This window comes from Littorina saxatilis, linkage group LG11 (assembly GCF_037325665.1).
Source record: "Littorina saxatilis isolate snail1 linkage group LG11, US_GU_Lsax_2.0, whole genome shotgun sequence".
Classification (NCBI taxonomy): Eukaryota; Metazoa; Mollusca; class Gastropoda; order Littorinimorpha; family Littorinidae; genus Littorina; species Littorina saxatilis.
In genome coordinates this window covers 21,925,317-21,948,326 of record NC_090255.1, presented here as the reverse complement: position 1 = coordinate 21,948,326, position 23,010 = coordinate 21,925,317, and the positions used below count along the sequence as shown (strand labels likewise).

Below are 23,010 nucleotides of genomic sequence, written 5' to 3'. Positions count from 1 at the left end.
GGACATTCCACGTGGGGTAAAAGCATCCTTCCAGTTGGACACATACAAAAAGGTCAACTGCCTGGCTGTTTCTGCGCAGAAAAGTGTTCAATTCTGAAATATCTGTGTCGATAGTTTTAGGTCAATATCTCAAAAAACAAAAAAAGTTATGCTGTCCTGAGCGGTCGAACAGTGTATTTTTCGGACAAAAAAGTGGCCGTCAAAATCCATGGTGACGGCCAAAAAACACAAATCTACTCACAGTGGCTGGCCTCTGCTTGTTTAATATCCACCTGCCATGTAAGGAACTCCCTCCACTGAAACCAGTTCTTCTTCTCTTCCCAGTCTCCTCAATCTCTGTGCTCTTCTGATTCACTTCAGTGAATCACTGGATGGCAGCTTGTACAAGTTCAAAAGTTTCCTTTCTGAACATGTAGGCGTGGCACTTTGCAAAATCGTGTCTTCAGCATCAGGTACAATGTCAACAGTTTCTGCATTTTCATTCAATACCATGGGTTGAATTCCAGAAGATGTTGATTCACTGGACTTGTTTTGCTTCTTCGTGTGCTGATTCCCGGCAAATTTACGTTTCTTTCTCTTCGTGCCCCGCAGTTTGAGATCAGAAGGCATTCTGACAGCCTTCACCGATGTAAACCTCACAAAACCTTGAAAAAATAACTGAAAAAACCTTCGAAACACGCTCTCAGTCGAAGAATTTGAAGAAACGGAAGTGGTTGTTTGCAGGGAGCATAAATTATTTCCCTTGAATAGGGAGTAGCTCATTATTTTTGTGCGAAAGCTGTCAGCCTGAAAATCGAAAGTTGGGGGAGAAAATGGCGTCTGTAGCGTTCAGACCCCCCTCACTAAAAAAAAAATTAAAAAAAGTTTATATTTATAAAAAAAAAAGGAAGACTGTGTGTGAAAATATATTCATTTTGCTACATAAAACATTCAAAGACTAAGTAAAACAAAAATAAGTGATTTTTTTCAACATTTCAGGTGTAACTGAGCCCTTAATTCAGCGAAGAAGTCCCACTCTCACAGAAAGCAGTGGATGGTTTGTTAGTTTAAACGACAGGATGCTCTTATTCTACGTAGAAGCCAGGGAAGATCGCTGATGAATTGCACGATGGTATTGGAGATCGTAAGCAAGATCAAAGGCATGTGACTGTTTTTTGGAATTGACTGTTCTGATTCTCTTCCTCCTCAAACGTTGCCATATCAAATAGCCACTTTGTAACTTACATCACAGAAGCACGCCGTCTTGCGCATATACAGACAGACAGACAGACAGCAGACCACACACACACACACACACACACACACACACACACACACACACACACACACACACACACACACACGCACACTTGCCTTCACCAGCCGCTCATGTGAACGATTCTTTTTAATTTGTTTAGCCACATCTTAGCAGGTAAAAACAAGTCGCGTAAGGCGAAAATACAATATTTAGTCAAGTAGCTTAGACTAAACTATTTAGTCGAAGATTACTTGACCAAAATTTCAACCAATTTGGTTGAAAAATGAGGGCGTGACAGTGCCGCCTCAACTTTCACGAAAAGCCGGATATGACGTCATCAAAGACATTTATCAAAAAAATGAAAAAAACGTATGGGGATATCAATCCCAGGAACTCTCTTGTCAAATTTCATAAAGATCGGTCCAGTAGTTCGGTCTGAATCGCTCTACACGCACGCACGCACACACACACACACACACACACACATACACACACACATACACACACACATACACCACGACCCTCGTTTCGATTCCCCCTCGATGTTAAAATATTTAGTCAAAACTTGACTAAATATAAAAACACTTTGAAAATGTGTAAAGCAAATTGGCAATCTCCAATCTCTCTCTTTCTCTCTTTCTCTCTCTCTCTCTCTCTCTCTCTCTCTGTCTCTCTGTCTCTCTGTCTCTCTCTCTCTCTCTCACACACACACACACACACACACACACACACACACACACACACACACACACACACAAACACACACACACACACACACACACACGCAGCCCGTTTATATGCAATCAACAGAGTATTTGGCAAGGTACGTGGTACATTGTTCACACTTTTGAAATACTTGATTATTTCCTTGGTTGTAGTTGTGTAGTTTGTGTATCATACTCATTCGTTGAAGAGGATATCCTAAACTTTGCCAAAAAGGAAACATCGTCGCTTTAAACAATGATCAAAGTAACCACTAATACTCAAGATAAATGTACTTCATGCATTGTCGACTGGCGCAGATTCTAATTGTTCAGTTCAATCTTACAGAAACTCTTAAAGGGACTGTCCTTCACGCGTAGATGCTAATATTCACCGCCGCTGATCTGTCTAGTTATTTATTGATTTATTTATTATTGATTTATTTATTTTAATGGAATAACACCACCCCTTCACTTGGAAAAATACCCCAAAATCAACATCCTGAAGAGAAATATCATAAGTGTACCATAAGTGTTTGTCTGTTTACTTAAAAGACTACTGGTTTGACGTACTGTAGATGGAACATTTTGTTTTGTCAATAATCAAACGTTCCAATAACCTAGAATGCTTGTTGTTTTGATTCTCAACATCATGAATATTTCATAATATACAGAGTGAGAATTGTTTGATGATTTAGTTTTCCGGATTGACGCTAGTATTCGTTTTGTCAATAATCAATCGTTCCAATAACCTAGAATTCTTGTTTTTTGATTCTCAACATCATGAATATCTATTTATATATACGACTAGTGTCTGTGTGTCTGTCTGTGTATCTGTCTGTGTATCTGTCTGTGTGTCTGTGCGCGATGCACGGCCAAAGTTCTCGATGGATCTGCTTCAAATTTGGTGGGCATATTCAAGTAGACCCGGGACACGACACAACCTGGTCGATATTTCAACACGTGCTCTCAGCGCGCAGCGCGGAACCGATTTTGGTTCCACCTCAGCTATTTTGGTTCCACCTCAGCTTACCCGGGCCCCCATACCGACACACCATAGCCGCTACACCACATCACAACGCCAAAGTTCTCGGTGGATCTTTTTCAAATTTGGACACCGTATTCAGCTACACCCCGGACACAATATCATCGATGAGATATTTCAACACGTGCTCTCAGCGCGCAGCGCTGAACTCATTTTCGTTTTTGGGTTCATTTCACCATTATAAGTAACTCTTCCTTATCTTCTCCAGTGTTTGGCGTTTATCTCCCTTCCTTCGTGTGGCTTTCCCGTTCAGTTGTAAGTTACTACACTGCGCTGTCCACTGCGCTGAGCGTCTTCGGATATTCCCGGCGTTCTGTTACTGTTACCTATTTTTAGAAGGTCAACGCAGTGTACAGAACGTAAATTGGACCCGTAAATTATCCTCACTGTAAAAGTGCAAAGGTCGAATCAATTTATAGCCACGCGAAAAATACACTGTCATCTATCTCTCTATAGATACGGCTTCTCTGTGTTTGTGTGTGTGTGTGTGTAAGTGTGTGTGTCTCTATGTAAGCAACACCTGTGCATTCTTCAGTTCTGTTTGTGATGTGGTCTGGCGGCTTTTGTGTAATTTTATGTACTGGCCTTCCTTTGAGAAGCCATAACTTGCTCAGTCCTGTTTGAGTGGAGTTCGCCTCCAAAGGTGATTAACACGGTTACATTCGTCGACAAGGATGGGACTCGATATGGTCAGGAATGGCATTATGGCCACTGAATCATATTCGTGCTGTTCCCATTCCACGAATCTGGGAGGGACCTAAGCTTGGCGGGTCCATAGTTCGGACCCGGCGAAGCCGGCGTACGGCTCTAAGTACTTCTTCCCGGCGAAGCCGGCTACCCGGCGAAGCGGGTATTCATTCTAGTTACATAATATACAGAGTGAGAATTGTTTGATGATTTAGTTTTCCGGATTGACGCTAGTATTCGTTTTGTCAATAATCAATCGTTCCAATAACCTAGAATTCTTGTTTTTTGATTCTCAACATCATGAATATTTCATAATATACAGAGTGAGAATTGTTTGATGATTTAGTTTTCCGGATTGACGCTAGTATTCGTTTTGTCAATAATCAATCGTTCCAATAACCTAGAATGCTTGTTTTTTTTTATTCTCAACATCATGAATACTTCATAATATACAGAGTGAGAATTGTTCGATGATTTAGTTTTTTCAGATTGACGCTAGTATTCGTTGAGGGATGAGTTCATTACAAATTCCCACTCCACGCAGACATCATGCCGTATAGTTTTTGTGTGTGTTATGTAAAATTGTGTTTGAATATTTTTTTTTCTTTCTTTTTATTTGACCTCAGTTGCATGTAGACTGCTTCAAACCCTCCTTTAACTGTTTCCTTCTTCTTTTTTTTCTTTCCTTTTTTTCTTTTTCTTTTTTTGTTGTTGTTGTAAATCGGCGGTGAGCATCCTTCTTCATTGTTTTTTTTTTCTTTTTACTTTTTTTTTTCAACTCCAACCAAAGAGGTATAATACACTAACGAAAAATGGAAATTTTCTATGTACAATGGAAATACAAATATTTACAATTCAATTTTTCTACTTAATATTTGAAACTCAAAAATTACGAACACTGATCCACTACAAGTTGTTTTTTTCTAAAAAATACAAACACACATTTTCCCAATCAATATTACGTGATTTACAAAATGTCTCATCTTTTTATAACAACTTGTGTCTTGATACCCAAATATTATATCCTGCATTATAAACTTGTGTGTATGAACCTAAACAGATCTGTGGTGATGAACATGAATGCCTTCACAGTGCATTTAACCACTTCTCGCTCTATACATTTCATTAGAACATTGTCTGAACTGAGAAGTAGGATGAAGGATGAGCAATTATAGCACATACGAACTATAATGACCTTCCGCTTTTAACCTTCAAAATAAGATGTGTTGTAAAAACAATGGATTTTTCGAAAACTAGTCGTTTGTCAACTTGAACTAATCTCTACAGGTTTAATTTTTTTTTTACTGAAGGATGCGTGTTTGTATGGTCAAGAGCAAGACCAAATCGCTGGTCTAAGAACCTTTCTTTGTTTTATACTTTGTTTAATTGCCGTTTGATATTTTATCTGTAATTATTTCTGGCAATAATTTGAAAACATGTATTTGGTTTCAAGAGTACTTTGAATTAGTTTTGCTGCAAAGAAAAAGTCCAAACAAGCTGTATAACGAATTGTTTTGGACAACGACAAACATTGTTTTGCGTGTGAAGATCGAGTCATGAACCAATTGAAAGGTACTTGACAAGAAGTGGCTGTTTAGGCCAAAAAAAAAATTTGTCTGTTTAGGGTAACATGACCAAAAAAAGTAGGGTCGGTAGGTAGGTAGGGTTTTTTTTTTTTTTTTTTTTTTTTTGGTGTGTGTGTGTAAATGCTATGTTGGCTGAACATTCACTTCTTATATTTGATGAATACATGTTTCAAAACTAACGTATAAATAAAACAGAGAGAAAGGGAGAGAAAGAAACGCCAAATGTCTCTTTTTAGCATTTTTACCTCTTTTTTTTTTTTTTTTTTTAAATCAAAAAAAAGTTTTTGGGTCGGCGCCAAATCGATAGGGTCGGTCGGGTTACCCTAAACAGACAATTTTTTTTGTTTGCCTTATACGGACATCCTTATTTCTTGAAATAACAGGTTACAAAGATGTCACATTGACACAAGAATTCTGCGGTTTGCATTGACAGTGGAACCCCCTTTAAGGACCCCTGAATGAAAAGAGGAGCAGTACCGGGTGCACATGAGATCTATTCACCACAGCGTAGAGACACGCAGAGGCACACACATACAGACACAGATTTGTAAAGCGCCTGGAGCCAATTGATGGGACTCACGCTATAGAAACGTCATTTATTAGTATGGGCGGGGATGTAGCTCAGTCGGTAGCGCGCTGGATTTGTATCCAGTTTGCCGCTGTCAGCGCGAGTTCGTCCCCACGTTCGGCGAGAGATTTATTTCTCAGAGTCAACTTTGTGTGCAGACTCTCCTCGGTGTCCGAACACCCGCGTGTGTACACGCAAGCACAAGACCAAGTGCGCACGAAAAAGATCCTGTAATTCATGTCAGAGTTCGGTGGGTTATAGAAACACGAAAATACCCAGCATGCTTCCTCCGAAAGCGGCGTATGGCTGCCTAAATGGCGGGGTAAAAACGGTCATACACATAAAAGCCGTGGGAGTTTCAGCCCGTGAACGAACAAACAAACAATTTATTATTATTATTATTGTTATCATTATTGAAAGATAGATTTACAGACAGAAACACCAGTGGCACAGCGATTAACACAAACGCATACGACGTACTCGCAAGCAGGCAGGCAGGCAGGCAGGCAGATAAACATTGACATTGAAAGGTCGATGAGCTGGAACACAAACAGACAAACAGACAGACAGACAGACAGACAGACAGACAAACAGACACACATACACACATACACACACATACACACAAATACCCCCTCCCCCCTCACAATCCACACACACAAAATGCACCACAAGATTTTTGGGAAAATAGAAATTTGATCAGAGGATTGTGACTATGCGGAAACTCCGTAAAGGAGAAAAATTAACCCGGATTTCCTTGAGGCCTCCTTGTGGGATAGTGTTATATGGCTGTGATGTCTTCACTGCATGGCCACGCGAAAGCGCTTCACGATGCATATCAGGATATTAGAAACGAAGGAAGTAAAAAAACAAAGCGATAACTTCCATTGTTATCATACGCGCTTGGCTCTTGTGTTAAGAGAAGTTGTATCAGTAACAGAGGACTCATTCTACGCATATCTGTACGTCGAACTACAAACTCAGGTCTGCGATTTTTACTGATAAGCAGCGATCCTCGAACACAGGTACTGTAGTTTTCTTATTTATTTTTGCTTAATTTGCACTCAGAGCGGACGTATTTGACTAAACTTCTTGTTTCATTTTGTTCCCACTTTTGTTTATTCTGGTCAGAAATGAGATGTGGTTTTTGATTATCAGTACTTGGGATTGTATATGAATTATACTAATAAATTCAATGTAGCCCAAAAAATGTTTATATGATGCAGCCTCAAGGGCTATGTTTGGTTTATTGAAAAGATGTAAAAAGTTAATGTTACCTTTAAATATTCAGTTAGAATCGTTTGACAGGATGATTGTGCAATTGTATTGTATGAATGCGAAGTATGGTGTCCTGGTATGTTAAAATTTGCATCAAACTGCAATTACGATTATATAAAAAAAATTGAAGTTGGGTAAGTCAACTCCAAGCAATATGGTTGATGGTGCAATTGTTAGGTACCCACTGGACATTCAGGCGAAAAATAGAATGTTAAATTTTTGGTTTAAGTTGTTGAATGTTAATTGCAAATATAAGTTTTCCAGTACAATATACCGTATTTTGTATCGTCAGTATGTAGAGGATGTTTATAAATCCCCTATTTGAAATGTATATAGAGACAACGTTTAATAACCTTGGCCTTAGTGGAATGTGGATAAACCAATGGAATCTGAATTGTTCTAGCCATTGGTTCAAGTAAGAATCATTACAGTGTTTGAAAGACCAACAATTATGTGCAGCTGATGTGGTTTTCTGATTTAAATTCCAGTGACGTGTTTTTATCATTATCGGCTTTATAAACAGACGTTTATGTTCGAACAATATTTGAAAGTATTACCACACAATTTGGGATTGTTATTTTTGTGTTTTAGAACGCTAAATCACAAGCTGCCAATCCACAAAGGAAGGTTTATGAATGTATCACAGAATGAAAGCGTGTGTGTAAAGTGCAATAATGGTGATATTGGGGATACATTTCATTTTGTTTTTAATTGCAGTTTCTTTAGCGAACTCAGAAAAAAATGAATGCCATTTAAGTATAGCAATAATCCTAATGCAATTAAATTTCAACTTCTGTTTTCCACAACAAAGAAAAAGTATTGTTGAGTTTAATTCACTTTAAAAAGGGTATTTTTAAAGAATTTTAAATTGGTGTTGAAAAGTAAAAATCATATAGGCAGTTAATTGTAGTTTTTCTCTCTCTCCCGCTAAACATGTATAAATGAACTTAGCAATAATCCGTGAATTTCTATTTTTGAGATTTGAAATTCATATTAATTTTGTTAAAAAAAACTAAAACTTTTTCGACAGATTGAGTTTATATGGATGAGTGAAACACCCTTCATTTCTTTCTTGTTCTTGTATTTTTGTTTTTTCATGTACCCCCATGTGGTTTCTTGAAATAAAATTTGCCTTGCCTTGCCTTGCCTTGTTTATTAACATGTATATATGGAAAATAAAATGGCAAAATTCCAGACGGATCTCAAAGCACACAGGTACAGTCCACACCAAATATGCGCGTGCGTGCGCGCGCGCGCGTGTGTGTGTGTGTGTGTGTGTGTGTGTGTGTGTGTGTGTGTGAGTGTGTGCGAACACAGTTTGAACAAATTATAAAATGAACTGCTTGTAGTTTTAGCTATTCAATAACGAAATGAAATGAAGTTTACATAAAAGATCACTACATGTATTGTTATTATTCTTGGTTATTTCGTTATAAACGCTTCTTACATAATTCCTTTAGTGAACATAGTGCTTGTTATTCCTTTTTAAAGTTTAATCGTACTTAAGAAAAACTAACACAAATACAGGTAAAAAGTTTAACATTTTAGCAGTTTTTTGTTTGTGTTTGTACACTTATTGCAGCAATGTCTCATTTATTTTATTTTATTTTATTTTATATTTTTTAAATTTATTTCAGGGAGACAAATAAAAGCTGAAAAAGCAAAACCAAACGTATCATCACTGAACCACACAGAACATACTGCACAAAAGCGAGAGGTGTATTCAATTAATAAATTCTACGAACTGTCCAGACCAGAAAAGGTGGGCATCTGTCATCTTAGAACAGGCCTCAATCATTTGAACGAACATCTGCACAGACGATTCAGGTTTGGTGCTTTTCCCAATGTCTCCATGCGGAGAAGCAAAACAGCGCGCAGAACACGCGTTCTGGGACTGCAGAAATTTCGCGTAGTTTAAAGCGGAAATCTGACCAAGCCCCACAACAGTGACTCTTGAGAACAAACTGGTCTTGCCTTTGGAGAAATTTCAGAAAACGACCAACTTTTTCTTGAGAGCTAAATCCAAAGCGTGACAGGCAAACGAGAAGTACAAGCGGAAGAGACTACTGCAGAAATCCTCCTCCAGGAAAACAGGAACGTTCAACAGCTGAGCTGAGGGAGGGTATCTGACCACGCCCCGTCACCTTGACGGCAATCTGCACACGTCGGTGGTGGGATTACAGAAGCCAAACAACTTCATCTTGAGAGAGCTGATCTCGAAGTGACAGGCGATCCGGATTTATATTTATTTATTGATTAATTCATCTTTAATACGTAAAGGTTAGAGGTTTTAGTCACTCTTTGATACGAAAAGGTTAAAGGTTTTAGACACTAAACAGGAGGCATAAGATCATCATGAAAGCAGACAACTTAACAGACCAAGCGACCATTGGCCCGGAGGAGTTCTTACACTTGCAGAATCACCACTTCGCTTCTGTCTTTGCACCGACTCTGACATACATTATTGTGCTGATGGTAGCTGGCGTTGTGGGCAATATCATCGTGTTCCTCGTGTACTTCAGAAGATACAAGCCCAGCTCCTCAAGAACATTTGTTCTGTCAATGAGCGTGTGCGACTTGCTGACTAATGTTTTGTCCCTACCAACAGAATTCCTGTTTCGGTTTCGCAACGACCTGGAAGTGAACGACGCAATATGCAGAGCGAATGGAGCAGCTAAAAGCTTCTTGGTACTTTTCTCGGGCTTTCTTCTTGTAACGGTGGCTCTGGACAGGTACATGAAAGTCTGTCGGCCAACAAAAAGGCAATATACTCTGAAGAAAACTCTGGCTCTGTGTTCTGTGGTGGCGTTTAGTACAGCTGTGCCTACGATAGTTCTGGTAGGAAAGCAAACAATACGATTCGAGGGATCCAACATCACTGGTAGTACTTGCTTTATCGACGAAGACTTTGTGCATTCCCTGTACCTTGATGTGTACAAAGCCCTGGTAGTGGTCACGTTTGTGTCTTCCGTTGCAGTCATGGGAACTGCTTACGGTTTGATCGCCAGGCGGTTGTGGAAGCATAAGAAACGCATGGCTGCGCCTTCAAGAGGTATCGAGGACTCGGAGACCCAGGAAACACGATTTACTGAAAATGAAAGCCGCTGTCAAACCACAACTGAAACAAAAGCAGAAACAACTTGTGGAAAGGCTTCAACACAGAACGATCGCACAATAGAGCCGTTCAAAGACCAGCTGGAGTCAGAGTCTCAGTCAGCTGCTTCAAGCGTGAACGAGCAAAATCAACTTGCTGAATCCGGAGACCCCAAGGCGACTCTCAGCACTTCGACGGACAAAACCGTTAAAACCTCGACGATTATGAACAATGACGGCTTGCAGGAAAGTGGAATTCAAACGGAACAAGTCAGCACTGTCAGAGTGTCCACTATTGCATCTTCCAAAACGAGCGTCAAAGTGTCAACTGTTGAAGATTTTTCTACAAGTGACGAGAACGCAGCTGAGCCGAAACTGGAGGCGACGCTGGGTATCACAGCAGATCACAGAGCAACAGTCTGCACGAAAGCATCAGGGCTGTCAGCACTCTGCTGCTGGAAGAGGAGAAATGTAAACCCACCTTTAAAAAACACAAACTCGTTGCTACCAACATCGCATAGAGCAAGGGCGGTGAGGAAAATCCCGAAGCGTACCACCCTCATGATGTTCGTCTTGACAGCTGTCTTCGTGGTGAATTTTCTCCCTTACCTTGTCACCCTCTCCTGGTATGGAGGCGAAGATCGTCTCGACCTTGACAGGTGGGGTTTGAACGTGTACCACATCTCCGTGAGATCGTACTTCTTCAACAGCGCTGTCAACCCGCTGGTCTACAGCTTCTACTCTGCCAGGTTCAGACACGAGTGTCGTGGGTTGTTCTCCTGCAAAATCAGATAAGAACTTTTCTTGGCGGTGACTACTGTTTTTGCTTTAAAATGGTAAATAATGGCCCAGTTACTGTTATTTCTTTGCCTTGAATAGAAGATGACGTCTTACGCAAGGATAATGGCAATAAAAGTAAATGAGAGAGTTCGAGTAAATGTGGTGAGAATTTGTAACACCTCATGCATCCGCATTTTCTACTTTTTCCTTCTCCGCTGAGTGGGCGTGTCTGTTTGTGGTGTATATGCACAGAGGAAGTGATCAGCATTCATAAATCCCGTGACTTCCGAGAATGAATTATGGAAATAACTTCAATCATTTCTGATGATTACGATTATCATCTTGGCCCAGCGACCATGTACCCGCTAATACTCTACTACTTGGGACCTCTCAGTGGCATCATCTACAAGTACACGCGGATGATACAAAAGAAATCAACAAAGACGAAAAACACAGTTGTTCGCATCATTTTCATCACGTGAATGGACTGAATTCTTTTGTGTATACTGCAGTCTCCCGTGAAAATTAAAACCTTATTGTTGAGAGAAGATCAGCGAAAGACACATATTTCTTCATCTAAACTCTCTTTGAGTTAGGGCGAAGCTGCTAAATCGATAGGTCGAACTGAGAACACTGCTCAGTAGATGTTTTTTGTTTGTTTTGGTCTGGTGATTTACGGGTTGAGTACTGTGAGCAATGAGCATCTTGTTGCAGACGATGCAAATGAGCACGCACTGACATAACATTAATTGTGTTAATTATTTGACAATTTTGTCCTGAGAGGTGCGAACCATTGAAAACTCTCCGATTGGTGCCCTTCATGCATTTCCTGTTGTGGAAGTGGGTCGAATGCAAACTGACAGACAGACAGACAGACGCACGCACACACAAAAACACGCACGCACGCACGCACGCACGTACACACACACACCCTACATACACGCGCACGCACACACACCCTACACAAACACACACATACACACACACCTACACACACGCACTGACTCACACTCACACACGCACGCACACCCATACACACTGCTTTCTGTCGAGCGTGAGAAATTTTCAAAGAATTTATTTTCGTGGACTTGGTCCTCTACAACAATGGCGCCTCGTTTTGGTGCTGGACGGCTGTTATGAATATTCACTTGAATACCGGAAATCACGCCCGGACAGTAAGCCTCCCGTAAACCATCACAGATACTGTCAGGCTTTTACACACAGTACAAACACCCTTCCATTTGAACGCTCACCAAACGGGAACATCCTAGGTGCCCTACGTAAAGAGCGAGCAATTTTTAAAGAATTAATTTTGCAGATTGTCTCGAACACTTTTTGGACCCATCCTGAACTCAGGTCAAACATGAGTTACTTCCCTTCGGGTCTCATTCTATCGATGTAAACTGGCGATAGCCGTGAATCGATGATTATCAAAATGTTTTTGGACCGTGGTGCGTTTTTGCGCAAGACCTAACTTTTAAAATCTAAATAATGAATTGACAGCTTGTTACACAAACATTCTTCAATCATAAAAGAGTTCTTTTTGCATCAAGACAAGATCAGTACAATTCGAAGTTGTGAAAGTTTGAAAAAAGAAAAACCCGGAAGCAGGGTCACGCAAGGGTCGTAGCAGACGACGGGTTATGCATATCGCCGTTCCTCTCAACAGTCAAAAGCCACATCTTGAACACACGGCCAGTACCGTATAACTGGCCTTGACACGGAACGATTCAAGGGGGGCAATCTCAGTCATCTGAAAGAGGGAAATCCAAACGCAATCCGCCTTGTTCGATTTTATGGGCTTGGACGATAGAGAAAAATAAGAAAACCGTGATTTCCGGTATTCAAGTGAATATTCATAACAGCCGTCCAGCACCAAAACGAGGCGCCATTGTTGTAGAGGACCAAGTCCACGAAAATAAATTCTTTGAACATTTCTCACGCTCGACAGAAAGCAGCCAGGATGTTCCCGTTCGGTGAGCGTTCAAATGGAAGTATGCTTGTACTGTATGTAGACGCTCGGGGAGCTCTGTGATGGTTTACGGGAGGCTTACTGTGCCTTTAAATTTTGTAAGGTCAAAATCGTCAGAAAACTCTCCAAAATGGCGGCTTAGACAATTACACATTATCCTACATACGTGAGAGAGACACCCGTGAGATAATAATCGTTCAAATCACACGTGTGTATATCATGTAAATGAGGTCATGTCAAGCAAGTCTGGCAGGGACCTGTTTTTCCACTGCTTATGGTGCCAAAGTCACCGAGACAAACGTCATTATAGAAACAAAATTTGCGCTCGCTTATTACTCTCCATGAATCTTTAGAACTAACACGTCACGCCACACTTTTAGAGTGACGTTTCTTTGCTTTGACGTAATAGATTGCACGAGGCTTTAGAAGAGATCGAGGTTCCAAAACAAGCGTCTTCAATTTAGCTGCCTCGTCTGCAAGACATTTTCAGTAAGATACACGTAAGTACAGTATGTAGGATAAACATAATACTACATGGCTTGCTGTGTTGTACCAGATTTACACTCGTTGCTTTTTCAAATAATGAACAGATCGCTTTCGCTCGCAGTTCAATATTTAAAAAAACCAACTCCTGTAAATCTGGTACAACACAGCAAGCCATGTAGTATTTATTCTCTATTTAACATGCTTCCATTTGAAACTTCGAGGTCGTCATCGTGGATTGACGCCCGACCAAAGCTAATTAAATCCCTGCGCCTTGAATATGTAAATAGAAAAAGAAAAAATATCCCTGCGCTTGGAACTGTACCCACAGAATACGCGCGATATAAGCCTCATATTGATTGATTGATGAAGACCGAGAAGTTTTAAATGGAAGCATGTTAATGTTATTGTAATTCAATCTGACGACGATCTCTTTCCTGACAGAATTGGTTCTGTTCTGTTCACACACTACTTTCAGTCCACCTATCTGCAAGGGTCAAGACCCAAGAAATATGTTTCTGTATTCCTATCGTATCACTCTGCTCCTGTTTGGTTTTCACTTTCACATACATTTTCCCTTCTTTTTTGACGGGTTTCTGGACAGCAAACTCTAAAACAAATTCTTTTCATCACAAAAGCGATCTTTGGAATTGACTGACGTAGTCTGGAAGAATTCATGCATCAACTTAGGTCACGTATTCGACGTCATCACTTCGCATACCTTATGGTCTCGGCATTTCGTTGGCCTTCATATGTAAAATGACCCTCAAAGCTAATCGAGACTAGTTGAGGTTGTATCAAATTCAATGCGCCTCGCCAGCAGGTGGTTAAAGAGATCCGACACCGATCAATGCACAGCGTAGTGGCGATTTCGTACAAGTTCCGTAACTCTTATCTTCCGGGCCTTACCTCCCCCTGTTTCCATCATGCCCTAAACAAATGAGTTTGCTTGCCCTCGTGCCCTTCCTCTTTTTCCTTCGCTCTTGTGTCATTATGACGTCAAACCTACAATAACGTCACGGAACACGTACAAGAAAGTCGATGTTTCTGGTCCAAGACCTTTGACTTACAAGTCTCGGTTACTATGCTTGCCAAGACTCTGTCGTTCTTTGCGTGTGGTTGTGAGTGCGTTTTCGTTTTTGTGTTTACAGGTGTGTGTATTATCGTACTCGAGTTCATGACTTGTGTAACAGTGTATAGATGAACAAGGAGAAAGAGTATTTGCATGGTTGTTTATCTGTGTCTGCAGGCTCTCTTTCCATTTCGGTCTGTCTGTCTTGTCCTTTTTCTGAAGCGCCACAGCACGATCGCGAATGTGGGAATGTGTTAGTGTGTGTGTGTGTGTGTGTGTGTGTGTATGTGTGTGTATGTGTAATAAATACATGTGATGAGCGTATCTTTTATGATACAAAAAGAAATACAAATATTCATCAAGGACGGTTTAGACAAATTGCTGTGAAGATTTTCGAGGAAAAAAAGGATACAGCTAATCTGATGTATAAAGCTGGTTGCTGTTTATGTGTGTACGTTTGTGTGGTGGGTATGATGATAATAGGCTCCGAAACGACCGCACCGATTTTGACGGGAATCGCAGAGTATGTTCATCGGCGTGTCCTAGGATACCCCTCTCTCTCTCTCTCTGTCTCTGTCTCTGTCTCTCTCTGTCTCTCTCTCTCTCTCTCTCTCTCTCCCTCTCTCTCCCTCTCTCTCTCTCTTTGAGCTATTAATTCCATTATGAATATTGTTAATTGCAACATTACAGTTTTGTCTCCGCCATAACAAACTCATTAAAGCTTTGATCTTGATTCAATTGGAAGTATCGTGGCGGTGAAGTTCGGCGCTTGTTCTGACAATAGAGAGTTCTTGAAATCATATGTTCACAATTCATGTCTTGATTTTCAACAACAGATTTTCTATATCAAAGTTTTAAAACGAATAACGTTTTTGTTTCCTTGTTCTCATTAGTTTATAGACGTAGCATCGACAACCAATTACAATTTCTGAAACTGTTCTTTACATTCCAAAGTAATAACAACTGCTCGCAAACATTATGTGTTGATGACATACACGACAGTTAAGATTGGTTTTTTTCAGTTTATCCTATGTTCGGGCAAATATAGCAAACACAAAAAGAGAATATTTTATGAAGTCGACATTACGCCTGCTACAAGATGTTGCTATGTTGTGATTGAAAAGGCTGTTCTTTGTTATTCGTACACAAATCCAAAACGGGTAAAAATGTATATGAAATAATATGTATTTCCTTCTTCTTGGCTTATTATATAATTATGGCTTACATCTCTTCCAAAGAAGATGTTCCCTCACCCGTTAAAATTGTTTTGAAAAGAGAGAGAGAGAGAGAGAGAGAGAGAGAGAGAGAGAGAGAGAGAAAGAGAGAGCGAGAGAGAGAGAGTGTGAGAGAGAGAGAGAGAGAGAGAGAGAGAGAGAGAGAGAGAGAGAGAGAGAGAGAGAGCAACAAGAACAAGAACAAGAACAAATCTTTAATTGTCTAAGGCCACAGCCCCTTACAATAGTGGTTAAAATAACAGCAATAGTATCTGCACAGTTATAAATTATAGTCACGCATAAAATTCAACAAATACATTAAGACCCTGATGACATGTCACTGAACCTGATTTATAAGGGTTCGTCTCTTCTGTAACATGAAGAACACAAATCTGCTGAAGCTGTTCATCAAATTATCCTCATTACTGCCACAGAAATACACAAGTTGTTGTTGCAGCGTCTTAGAGTTCGAGATTTTCAAATACTTTGCTCGAAGGTCTTGATAAAAAGGACATAAAAATACAACATGGTGTTCATCTTCTTTATCTGTTGTACAGAGAGGACAGTTTCTTGTCGTTTGGTTTGGTGCGTACCGAAACTTGTGAGCGTTGATTTCGGATACTCCTGCGCGGAAACGAGTAAGAGCAACTCTGAACTTAATATCTTCAATTAATTCAATGTATTTCTCTTTTTCCAAGCATGTTTTGTAACAATTATAAATGTCAAAACGTTCACTGCATTCTAAAAAGGAGAACCATTCTTGACAAAAACAATCTTGTAAACGTCTTTTAAACTCTTGTAAGAAACACTTCTCATTCCCAACCATTCCGAGAGAGAGAGAGAGAGAGAGAGAGAGAGAGAGAGAGAGAGAGAGAGAGAGAGAGAGAGAGAGAGAGAGAGAGAGAGAGAGAGAGAGAGAGAGAGAGAGAGAGAGAGAGAGAAAGAGAGAGAGAGGGCGAGAAAGAGAGAGAGAGAGAGAGAGAGAGAGAGAGAGAGAGACAGAGAGAGAGAGAGACAGAGACAGAGACAGAGAGACACAGAGAGAGATAATTTATCGTTGATGTATAATTTAGCGATGGATATGGTGCATCATTCGCAATCTTATTTGTTGTTTTTCTTCTGACATGAAATAACCTCTTTGTGTACTCTTTATGTACGACTTATTATGCAAATTTAAAACGGATATAAATGGACTGGGTTTCCCACCCAACGAGTATTATCAGAAACGTGTGTGCGCGCGTGTGTGTGTGTGTCTGTGTGTGTGTGTGTGTGTGTGTGTGTGTGTGCGCGTGTTTGTGTGTGTGTGTGTTTGTGTGTGTGTGTGTGTGAATGTGTGTGTGTGTATATGTGTGTGGGCGTGTGTATGTGTGTTTGTGTATGCGTGAGTACGTGCGTCAATGCGTGCATGTGTATTTGTGCGTGCGTGTATCTGTGCGTGTGTGTTTGTGCGTGAATGCGTGCGCACGCGCGCGCGCGCGTGTGTGTGTGTGTGTGTGTGTGTGTGTGTGTGTGTGTGTGTGTGTGTGATGCACGTGCGTGTTTTTCTAAAGGCATGTTGATATATCAACTCAATGGTAGATATACACAATTGGTTCAACTGCTTTTACCTACCACACAACATTAAGATAATTGCATTTTCTTCTTCCACTGCAACAGTGCAATATTGGGGTAGCATCAGTTTTGCTTGGCTAGATTTGTTTTGTTTATTGTATATGCATTGCGGTTGATTCAGTCTGTGTTTTTTCTATCTTGAGCATCTTATCATTACAACTGCTCGATCGATTGATAAAAGTGGACATGCATTTATGAAAATTATGCAACTGATCTCAATTTACCATCATGACCGTCACTTTTGCTGGCTATTATACAATAGCAATGTCAGAAAAGCACACGGTAAAAACACTTCACACATAAATACGCATTAGTGCTCAAAAGACAAACTAACAATTTATCCCAAAACACACAAACACACACACACACACACACACACACACACACACACACACACATACACACACACACACACACACACACACACACATACACACACACACACACACACACACACATAAGGAAAGCGGGGTTTCCCTTTACTTTTGCATTTTATTGACATATCTCACGATTTCATTGGATGTGAACGTGTGCATACAATTCACATGCATACATACATTCGGCTTTGAAACTTACTTAATTGGAAACATTTTGTGCATCTTGTTCTACCAGAAAAGTTAAGACGGCATCATATAAGTGTAAAAGAGCAAAAGGTTTATTCTTTTAAAAATCGCAAAACGTCAATAAGACCGTTCGCTCTGCACAATATGTCCGACAAAATTGTATAAATACATGTAAGCTTATTTTTGAATCTGGTTTGCTGTATTATACACCCGTATCTGCATTCTTATACACGAACACGTATATATTCACTTGGAAAACATATTTGAATACCAATAGTAAACATATTTGCAAACAAAAATGTAACTTTCCTGATCTCTCCTTTGAAAGAAATGAGTTTTTATTTTTGGAATCATATCTTGTTTGATCAGTCAAGTAAACTTTCTAAATATGTCAACAGAAGTGAAATTATATGTCTTGAGCACACTTTCACAAAAAGAACCCCTCCCCCCCCCCCACCCCCCCTCCCCAAAAAATAAAAATAAAACATCGATTAAAAAAAGAATATAATAAGAAATAAAGATAAAATAAGACACACAAACACACACGCAAAAAGAAGAAGAACAAAGTAAAATAAGGCGACAAAATATGTACAAAGCGCACCACCAGTAATTCTTCAAAATAGCGAGCAGTAAGTTTTCAACAGCACATGCATGGTTCAGCTTAATCAAAACCAGGACAAACACCACCATATTCATTTAACGACGACAGCACTTGCAGAACACTAACTTCCTCAGCACCTTCATACACTCTCTCCTGAACCGGAAGCTGCAGAACCCGTATATAAACACGTTGACGAAGCTGTTCAAAAAGTAAGATCTGGCGCAGATGTTGTACACCACAAGAAGAACGGTACCGGCGTTCTCCAGAAAGGCCTTGTCCAAAGTCCGAACCAGCTTTACGGCGAGGTGAGGCAGAAAGCTGAAGACGAAGACGACGGAGATGAGACACAGCATGACGGTGGTTTTGCGCGTGCGAGAGCTGGCTTTAGAGTCTGCCGACCCTGCTCTACGAAGACGCTGCATCAGTGAGGGAGTTCTGCTGACCTGACGACGCGGAAAGGGGGGAGCCAGGCCAGTAGGGGACGAAGGCTGGGAGTCTGCATTTCCCTGCCCACTCCCTGCCTCCGTGTTCAACTTGGGCTTGTTGTCGGCCGAAGCGTTGTTGTTGTGGTGCTCGGAGCTGTCTCCGTGCGACAGGTCTCGCCCCGCGTCGGGGTCAGAGGCGAAGGAAGCTTCCAGCTCGCTCTGCGTGTTCTTCCGCTTCCGGTCGCGCACGTGCATGAGGGTCTTCCGGAACTCGCCCTGCCGGTAGATCTGGCGCCCGATGAGCGCGTAGAAGGCGATCATGGCGACGAAAGACGCGGTAAAGATGGCGGCGAGGACGAGGTTGTAGACGAGGGGGAACTTGGTGTGCCTGACCAGGTCGCTGGTGGAACACTCTGTGCCAGTCACGCCTTGGTAGCCCGTCTCAATTGTTATGGTTCCGTAGATGATAGCCGCAGGCCACGTGACAAGGAAGGACAGTATGCATACGGCCAGCACGTGCTTCTTGGCGCTTCTCCGTGAAGACGACGACTTCAGCGGCGTGCAGATCAGTCGGTAGCGGTCAAAAGCCACCGTCGTCAACATCAACCCGGAAGCTATACTGGGAAAGGTCGCACATGCGCGAGAGAGCCGACACATGACGTCACTGTGGTAGTTGAAGGAATACCTGAGATCGACCATCTCACCGGGGACGGCCACCAAACAACTGACAAGGTCAAAGATCCCCAGAGCCACGATGGCCGTCCTTGACCAGGTGGCCTTGAACTTGGCCCAGTAAATGTACACCGTGAGAGAATTGCCGACGAGGCCGAGGACGAAAACGAGACCGAAGAAGACGAAGACCGGAAGCAGCTGGAACGCTCTCTCGTCACTGAGACGTTGTAGGATGTCGTCTGTGTCGTTGTGAGTGTCCGTGCTGTTCGGTGTGGATAACCTCAGTGCAGCCATCGTGGTAACGTCTGTATCTCTAGTGCTCAACATTATTCAGCGAGGTCTTGAGAATTCAGTATATTCGTCCCACTTGTATCTGCGTCTTGATTCTGTTACACGTTCAGCAGTTACACTTGTATCTGTGCTTGATTCTGTTACACGTTCAGCAGTTACACTTGTATCTGTGCTTGATTCTGTTACAAGTTCAACAGTTACACTTGTATCTGGGTCTTTATTCTGTTACACGTTCAGCAGTTCCACTTGTATCTGCGTCTTCAGTATTCAGTATGTTGAGCAGTTTAGTCTGTGTCTAGTGTGCTCAACACTTGCAGCAGTCCTACCTGTATCTGTGTCTTCGGTGAACAGTAAGTTCAGCAGCTCAACTTGTATGTGTGTCTTCAGTGGTCAAATATTTTAGCAGTTAAACGCTTATTTCAGGCTTACGCAGCAGTAAAACCAACTAATCAGATTCGGTGTTTGAAGGACAACTAAAATTAGACATTAGACACAGACACAGTTTTGGCCCACTCGTCCGGGAATATGCATTGTTTCGTCCCACGCAGTCCAAGTAATTTCTCGAAAAATTGTTAGTGTTCTTACCCAGAGTATTACAACAGATTGGAAATCAAAAGCAAATAAATGATGTGAGTCACGCACGAACTTCGAACTCTGTGCTTTGTGAATGTGTTTCAGGTTTTCATTTCTGGTGTGTTGGTAAAACCAAATCACAAGAATCGTTACTGTTGCATGAGAAGAAATCGTCAAGGATTAGTTGTTGAAAGCCCTGGTGTCTGTGCCCTGATGGAGCTGCTCGTTCCATCTCTGTAAAGAAAAGATTGAAACAATCATAATATACACGTTATAAATCAACATTCACTTTGAAAACAAGAAAACACCCCCCACCACAACACACACACACACACGCACGCACGCACGCACGCACACACGCACGCTCACTCACAAACACACACACAAACACACACACACACACGCACACACACACACACACGCACACACGCAAGCACGCACGCACGCACACACCTATGCACCAACTACATCAACAAATTCACAAACTCGCTTTGTTTTGAAGGGGACGAGATGAAAATGAGAAAGCTTTGAACCTCGGCCGAAACATGTACACATTTTTATGTTAGGGAAACTCTCTGTCTGTCTGTCTGTATGTGTGTGTGTGGGGGTGAGAGAGAGAGATAGTGTGTGTGTGTGTAAGTGTGTGTGTGTGTGTGTGTGTGTGTGTGTGTGTGTGTGTGTGTGTGTGTGTATTGTGCGTGTTAGTTGATGTGTGTTTGTGAGTGTGTGTACGTGTGTCACAGTGAGAGACAGAAACAGACACAGTGACAGAAAAACAAAATATTGTTAGAGTGAAACAAAAGTCTTAAAACAAACGAGAGAGAGAGAGAGAGAGAGAGAGAGAGAGAGAGAGAGAGAGAGAGAGAGAGACAGACAGACAGACAGAGACAGAGGCGGAGAGACAGACAGACAGACAGACAGACACAGACAGACAGTCACCCAGACACACAGACAAAGAAGAAGAGACGGAGAGACAGACAGAGAGAAAGAGACGGAAACAGACAGAAAGGTGAATTTGCTAAATAAACAGTGAATCCGGGGGAGACAGAACCTGACACAAAGAAACAGTGAACATGAATGGATGGCAATCAGGCATGCAAACAATAAACACACTCACTGGTACTCACCTCATTTCTTTGATTCACCATAAGATACAAGTCACTCATTTTTAGACAAGTTTGATCTTGGATTCATCATAAGATACAAGTCACTCATTTAAAAAGTTTGATCTTGGATTCATCATGAGATACAAGTCACTCATTAAAAAAAAAATAGTTGTATAGTCTGTGGTTATTTCATCGTACTCAAGATAACAGTTGCGTAGAAAACTATACCAACGTAAACATACCACAACAGTAGACATCTCATTCTGATCACATAATTGACAATAAGGGAGTGCGTTGTCCTTCCATCACATGGACGTACTAATAATACAATCTCAACTTGCAAGCTTTCCATTCTTCTCCTGAGAAATTATGTAAATGAGAAGAAACGGAGTCATTACAATGAGCTCGTGATTACAGTAGATCGAGGAAAGTTCACTCATCTCAACCCAAAGGTTATCTGAATGATGGTAACTCGGATGTGTCCACTTATGCGGTTGTAAGTGATTGATTCAAACTCCAAGTCGGCCCTCTCGTAAACAGCTGAAGGACAGCCTGTTTTGGTTTCTTTGGGTTTGAGGTTATAAGTGTAGCAGTCTTTCTCCAAGGTATGAGTGTATATTTTCCGAAAAAAGACTGAACTTACAGGGCTGATGCATAAGGTCGTCAGGGCGCATGTGAAAATATGCTGATGCAGATACACGCACGTACACGCGTGGGAATTATTCTCCAGAGCTGTGTAGCATTTTGTGACATGCCCTTTCAGTCCTTTAGAGGATTACAACGTATATGAAATGACAACTAGAATGTATTCTTTCACGCTTTTCATTGATGCTCCAGTAAGATAATTAATATTACAGACATGCAAAAAAAACCAACATAGTTTATACTTCTGTCTTCTTTTTTGTTTTATAATGATTATTAGTTTTCAAATCCATGCCATTGGTTTTCATGTCACGAAGTTGACGTATTTTAAAACCCTTGTTATTTACTGAACGTAGACAAACACAATGTACAAGTATTTCTAATTCTTTATCTGCAGGCCAAGGATATAATATGGAACCAATATTTATAAATGAAATCAATTTGTATGGTTAAATATCTCAGTTAAGGTCACAGATGGCACAACATTTTGGTCCAAGAACGTATTTTGAGTTATCAGCATTTGTAGGTACTTTGAACATCATAGAATCATCGTACAAAGTAATTTTGTCGTCTTCAACCTCGTTCTTGCAATTAAGCGATCATTTCAAAAAGTGTTATTAACATTTGACACAATTTTGAAAACTTTTGACCCTGTTTTCTCAGAATCGTATTTTTGAACACAAGCACCGCCAAGGAGAACAATTCATTCAGGGAGACTAATTGTTCAATCTTCTTTTCTTTTTTTTAATTGTCATCACAAATGACGTCTCTACACGGTAACAGAGAGACTTTCTATGATTTATCGAGGAA

The 23,010-nt window shown here is 40.9% G+C and overlaps 2 protein-coding genes across 2 annotated transcripts; one reads left to right on the top strand and one right to left on the bottom strand.

The window, feature by feature from the left end:
- The first annotated feature begins 6,071 nt into the window (after positions 1-6,071).
- On the top strand, positions 6,072-14,604 carry LOC138980009 (uncharacterized). Its single transcript, XM_070352777.1, has 2 exons — positions 6,072-6,849; positions 8,740-14,604. Exon 2 carries the CDS (start codon positions 9,458-9,460, stop codon positions 10,988-10,990), a length of 1,533 nt encoding a protein of 510 aa, XP_070208878.1. The 5' UTR covers positions 6,072-6,849; positions 8,740-9,457; the 3' UTR covers positions 10,991-14,604.
- A 3,195-nt stretch (positions 14,605-17,799) lies between these two features.
- LOC138980011 (neuromedin U receptor homolog nmur-2-like) lies at positions 17,800-22,227 on the bottom strand. The gene is made up of 2 exons (XM_070352779.1): positions 21,580-22,227; positions 17,800-20,686 (listed from the first exon to the last, which is right to left on the bottom strand). The coding sequence occupies exon 2, from the start codon at positions 19,913-19,915 to the stop codon at positions 18,587-18,589; it is 1,329 nt and encodes a 442-aa protein (XP_070208880.1). The 5' UTR covers positions 19,916-20,686; positions 21,580-22,227; the 3' UTR covers positions 17,800-18,586.
- Positions 22,228-23,010: the final 783 nt, after the last annotated feature.

Bases quoted from the DNA above. Each gene is read 5' to 3' on its own strand.
- LOC138980009 (XM_070352777.1), top strand. From the start codon at position 9,458: ATGAAAGCAGACAACTTAACAGACCAAGCGACCATTGGCCCGGAGGAG.
- LOC138980011 (XM_070352779.1), bottom strand. From the start codon at position 19,915: ATGTTGAGCACTAGAGATACAGACGTTACCACGATGGCTGCACTGAGG.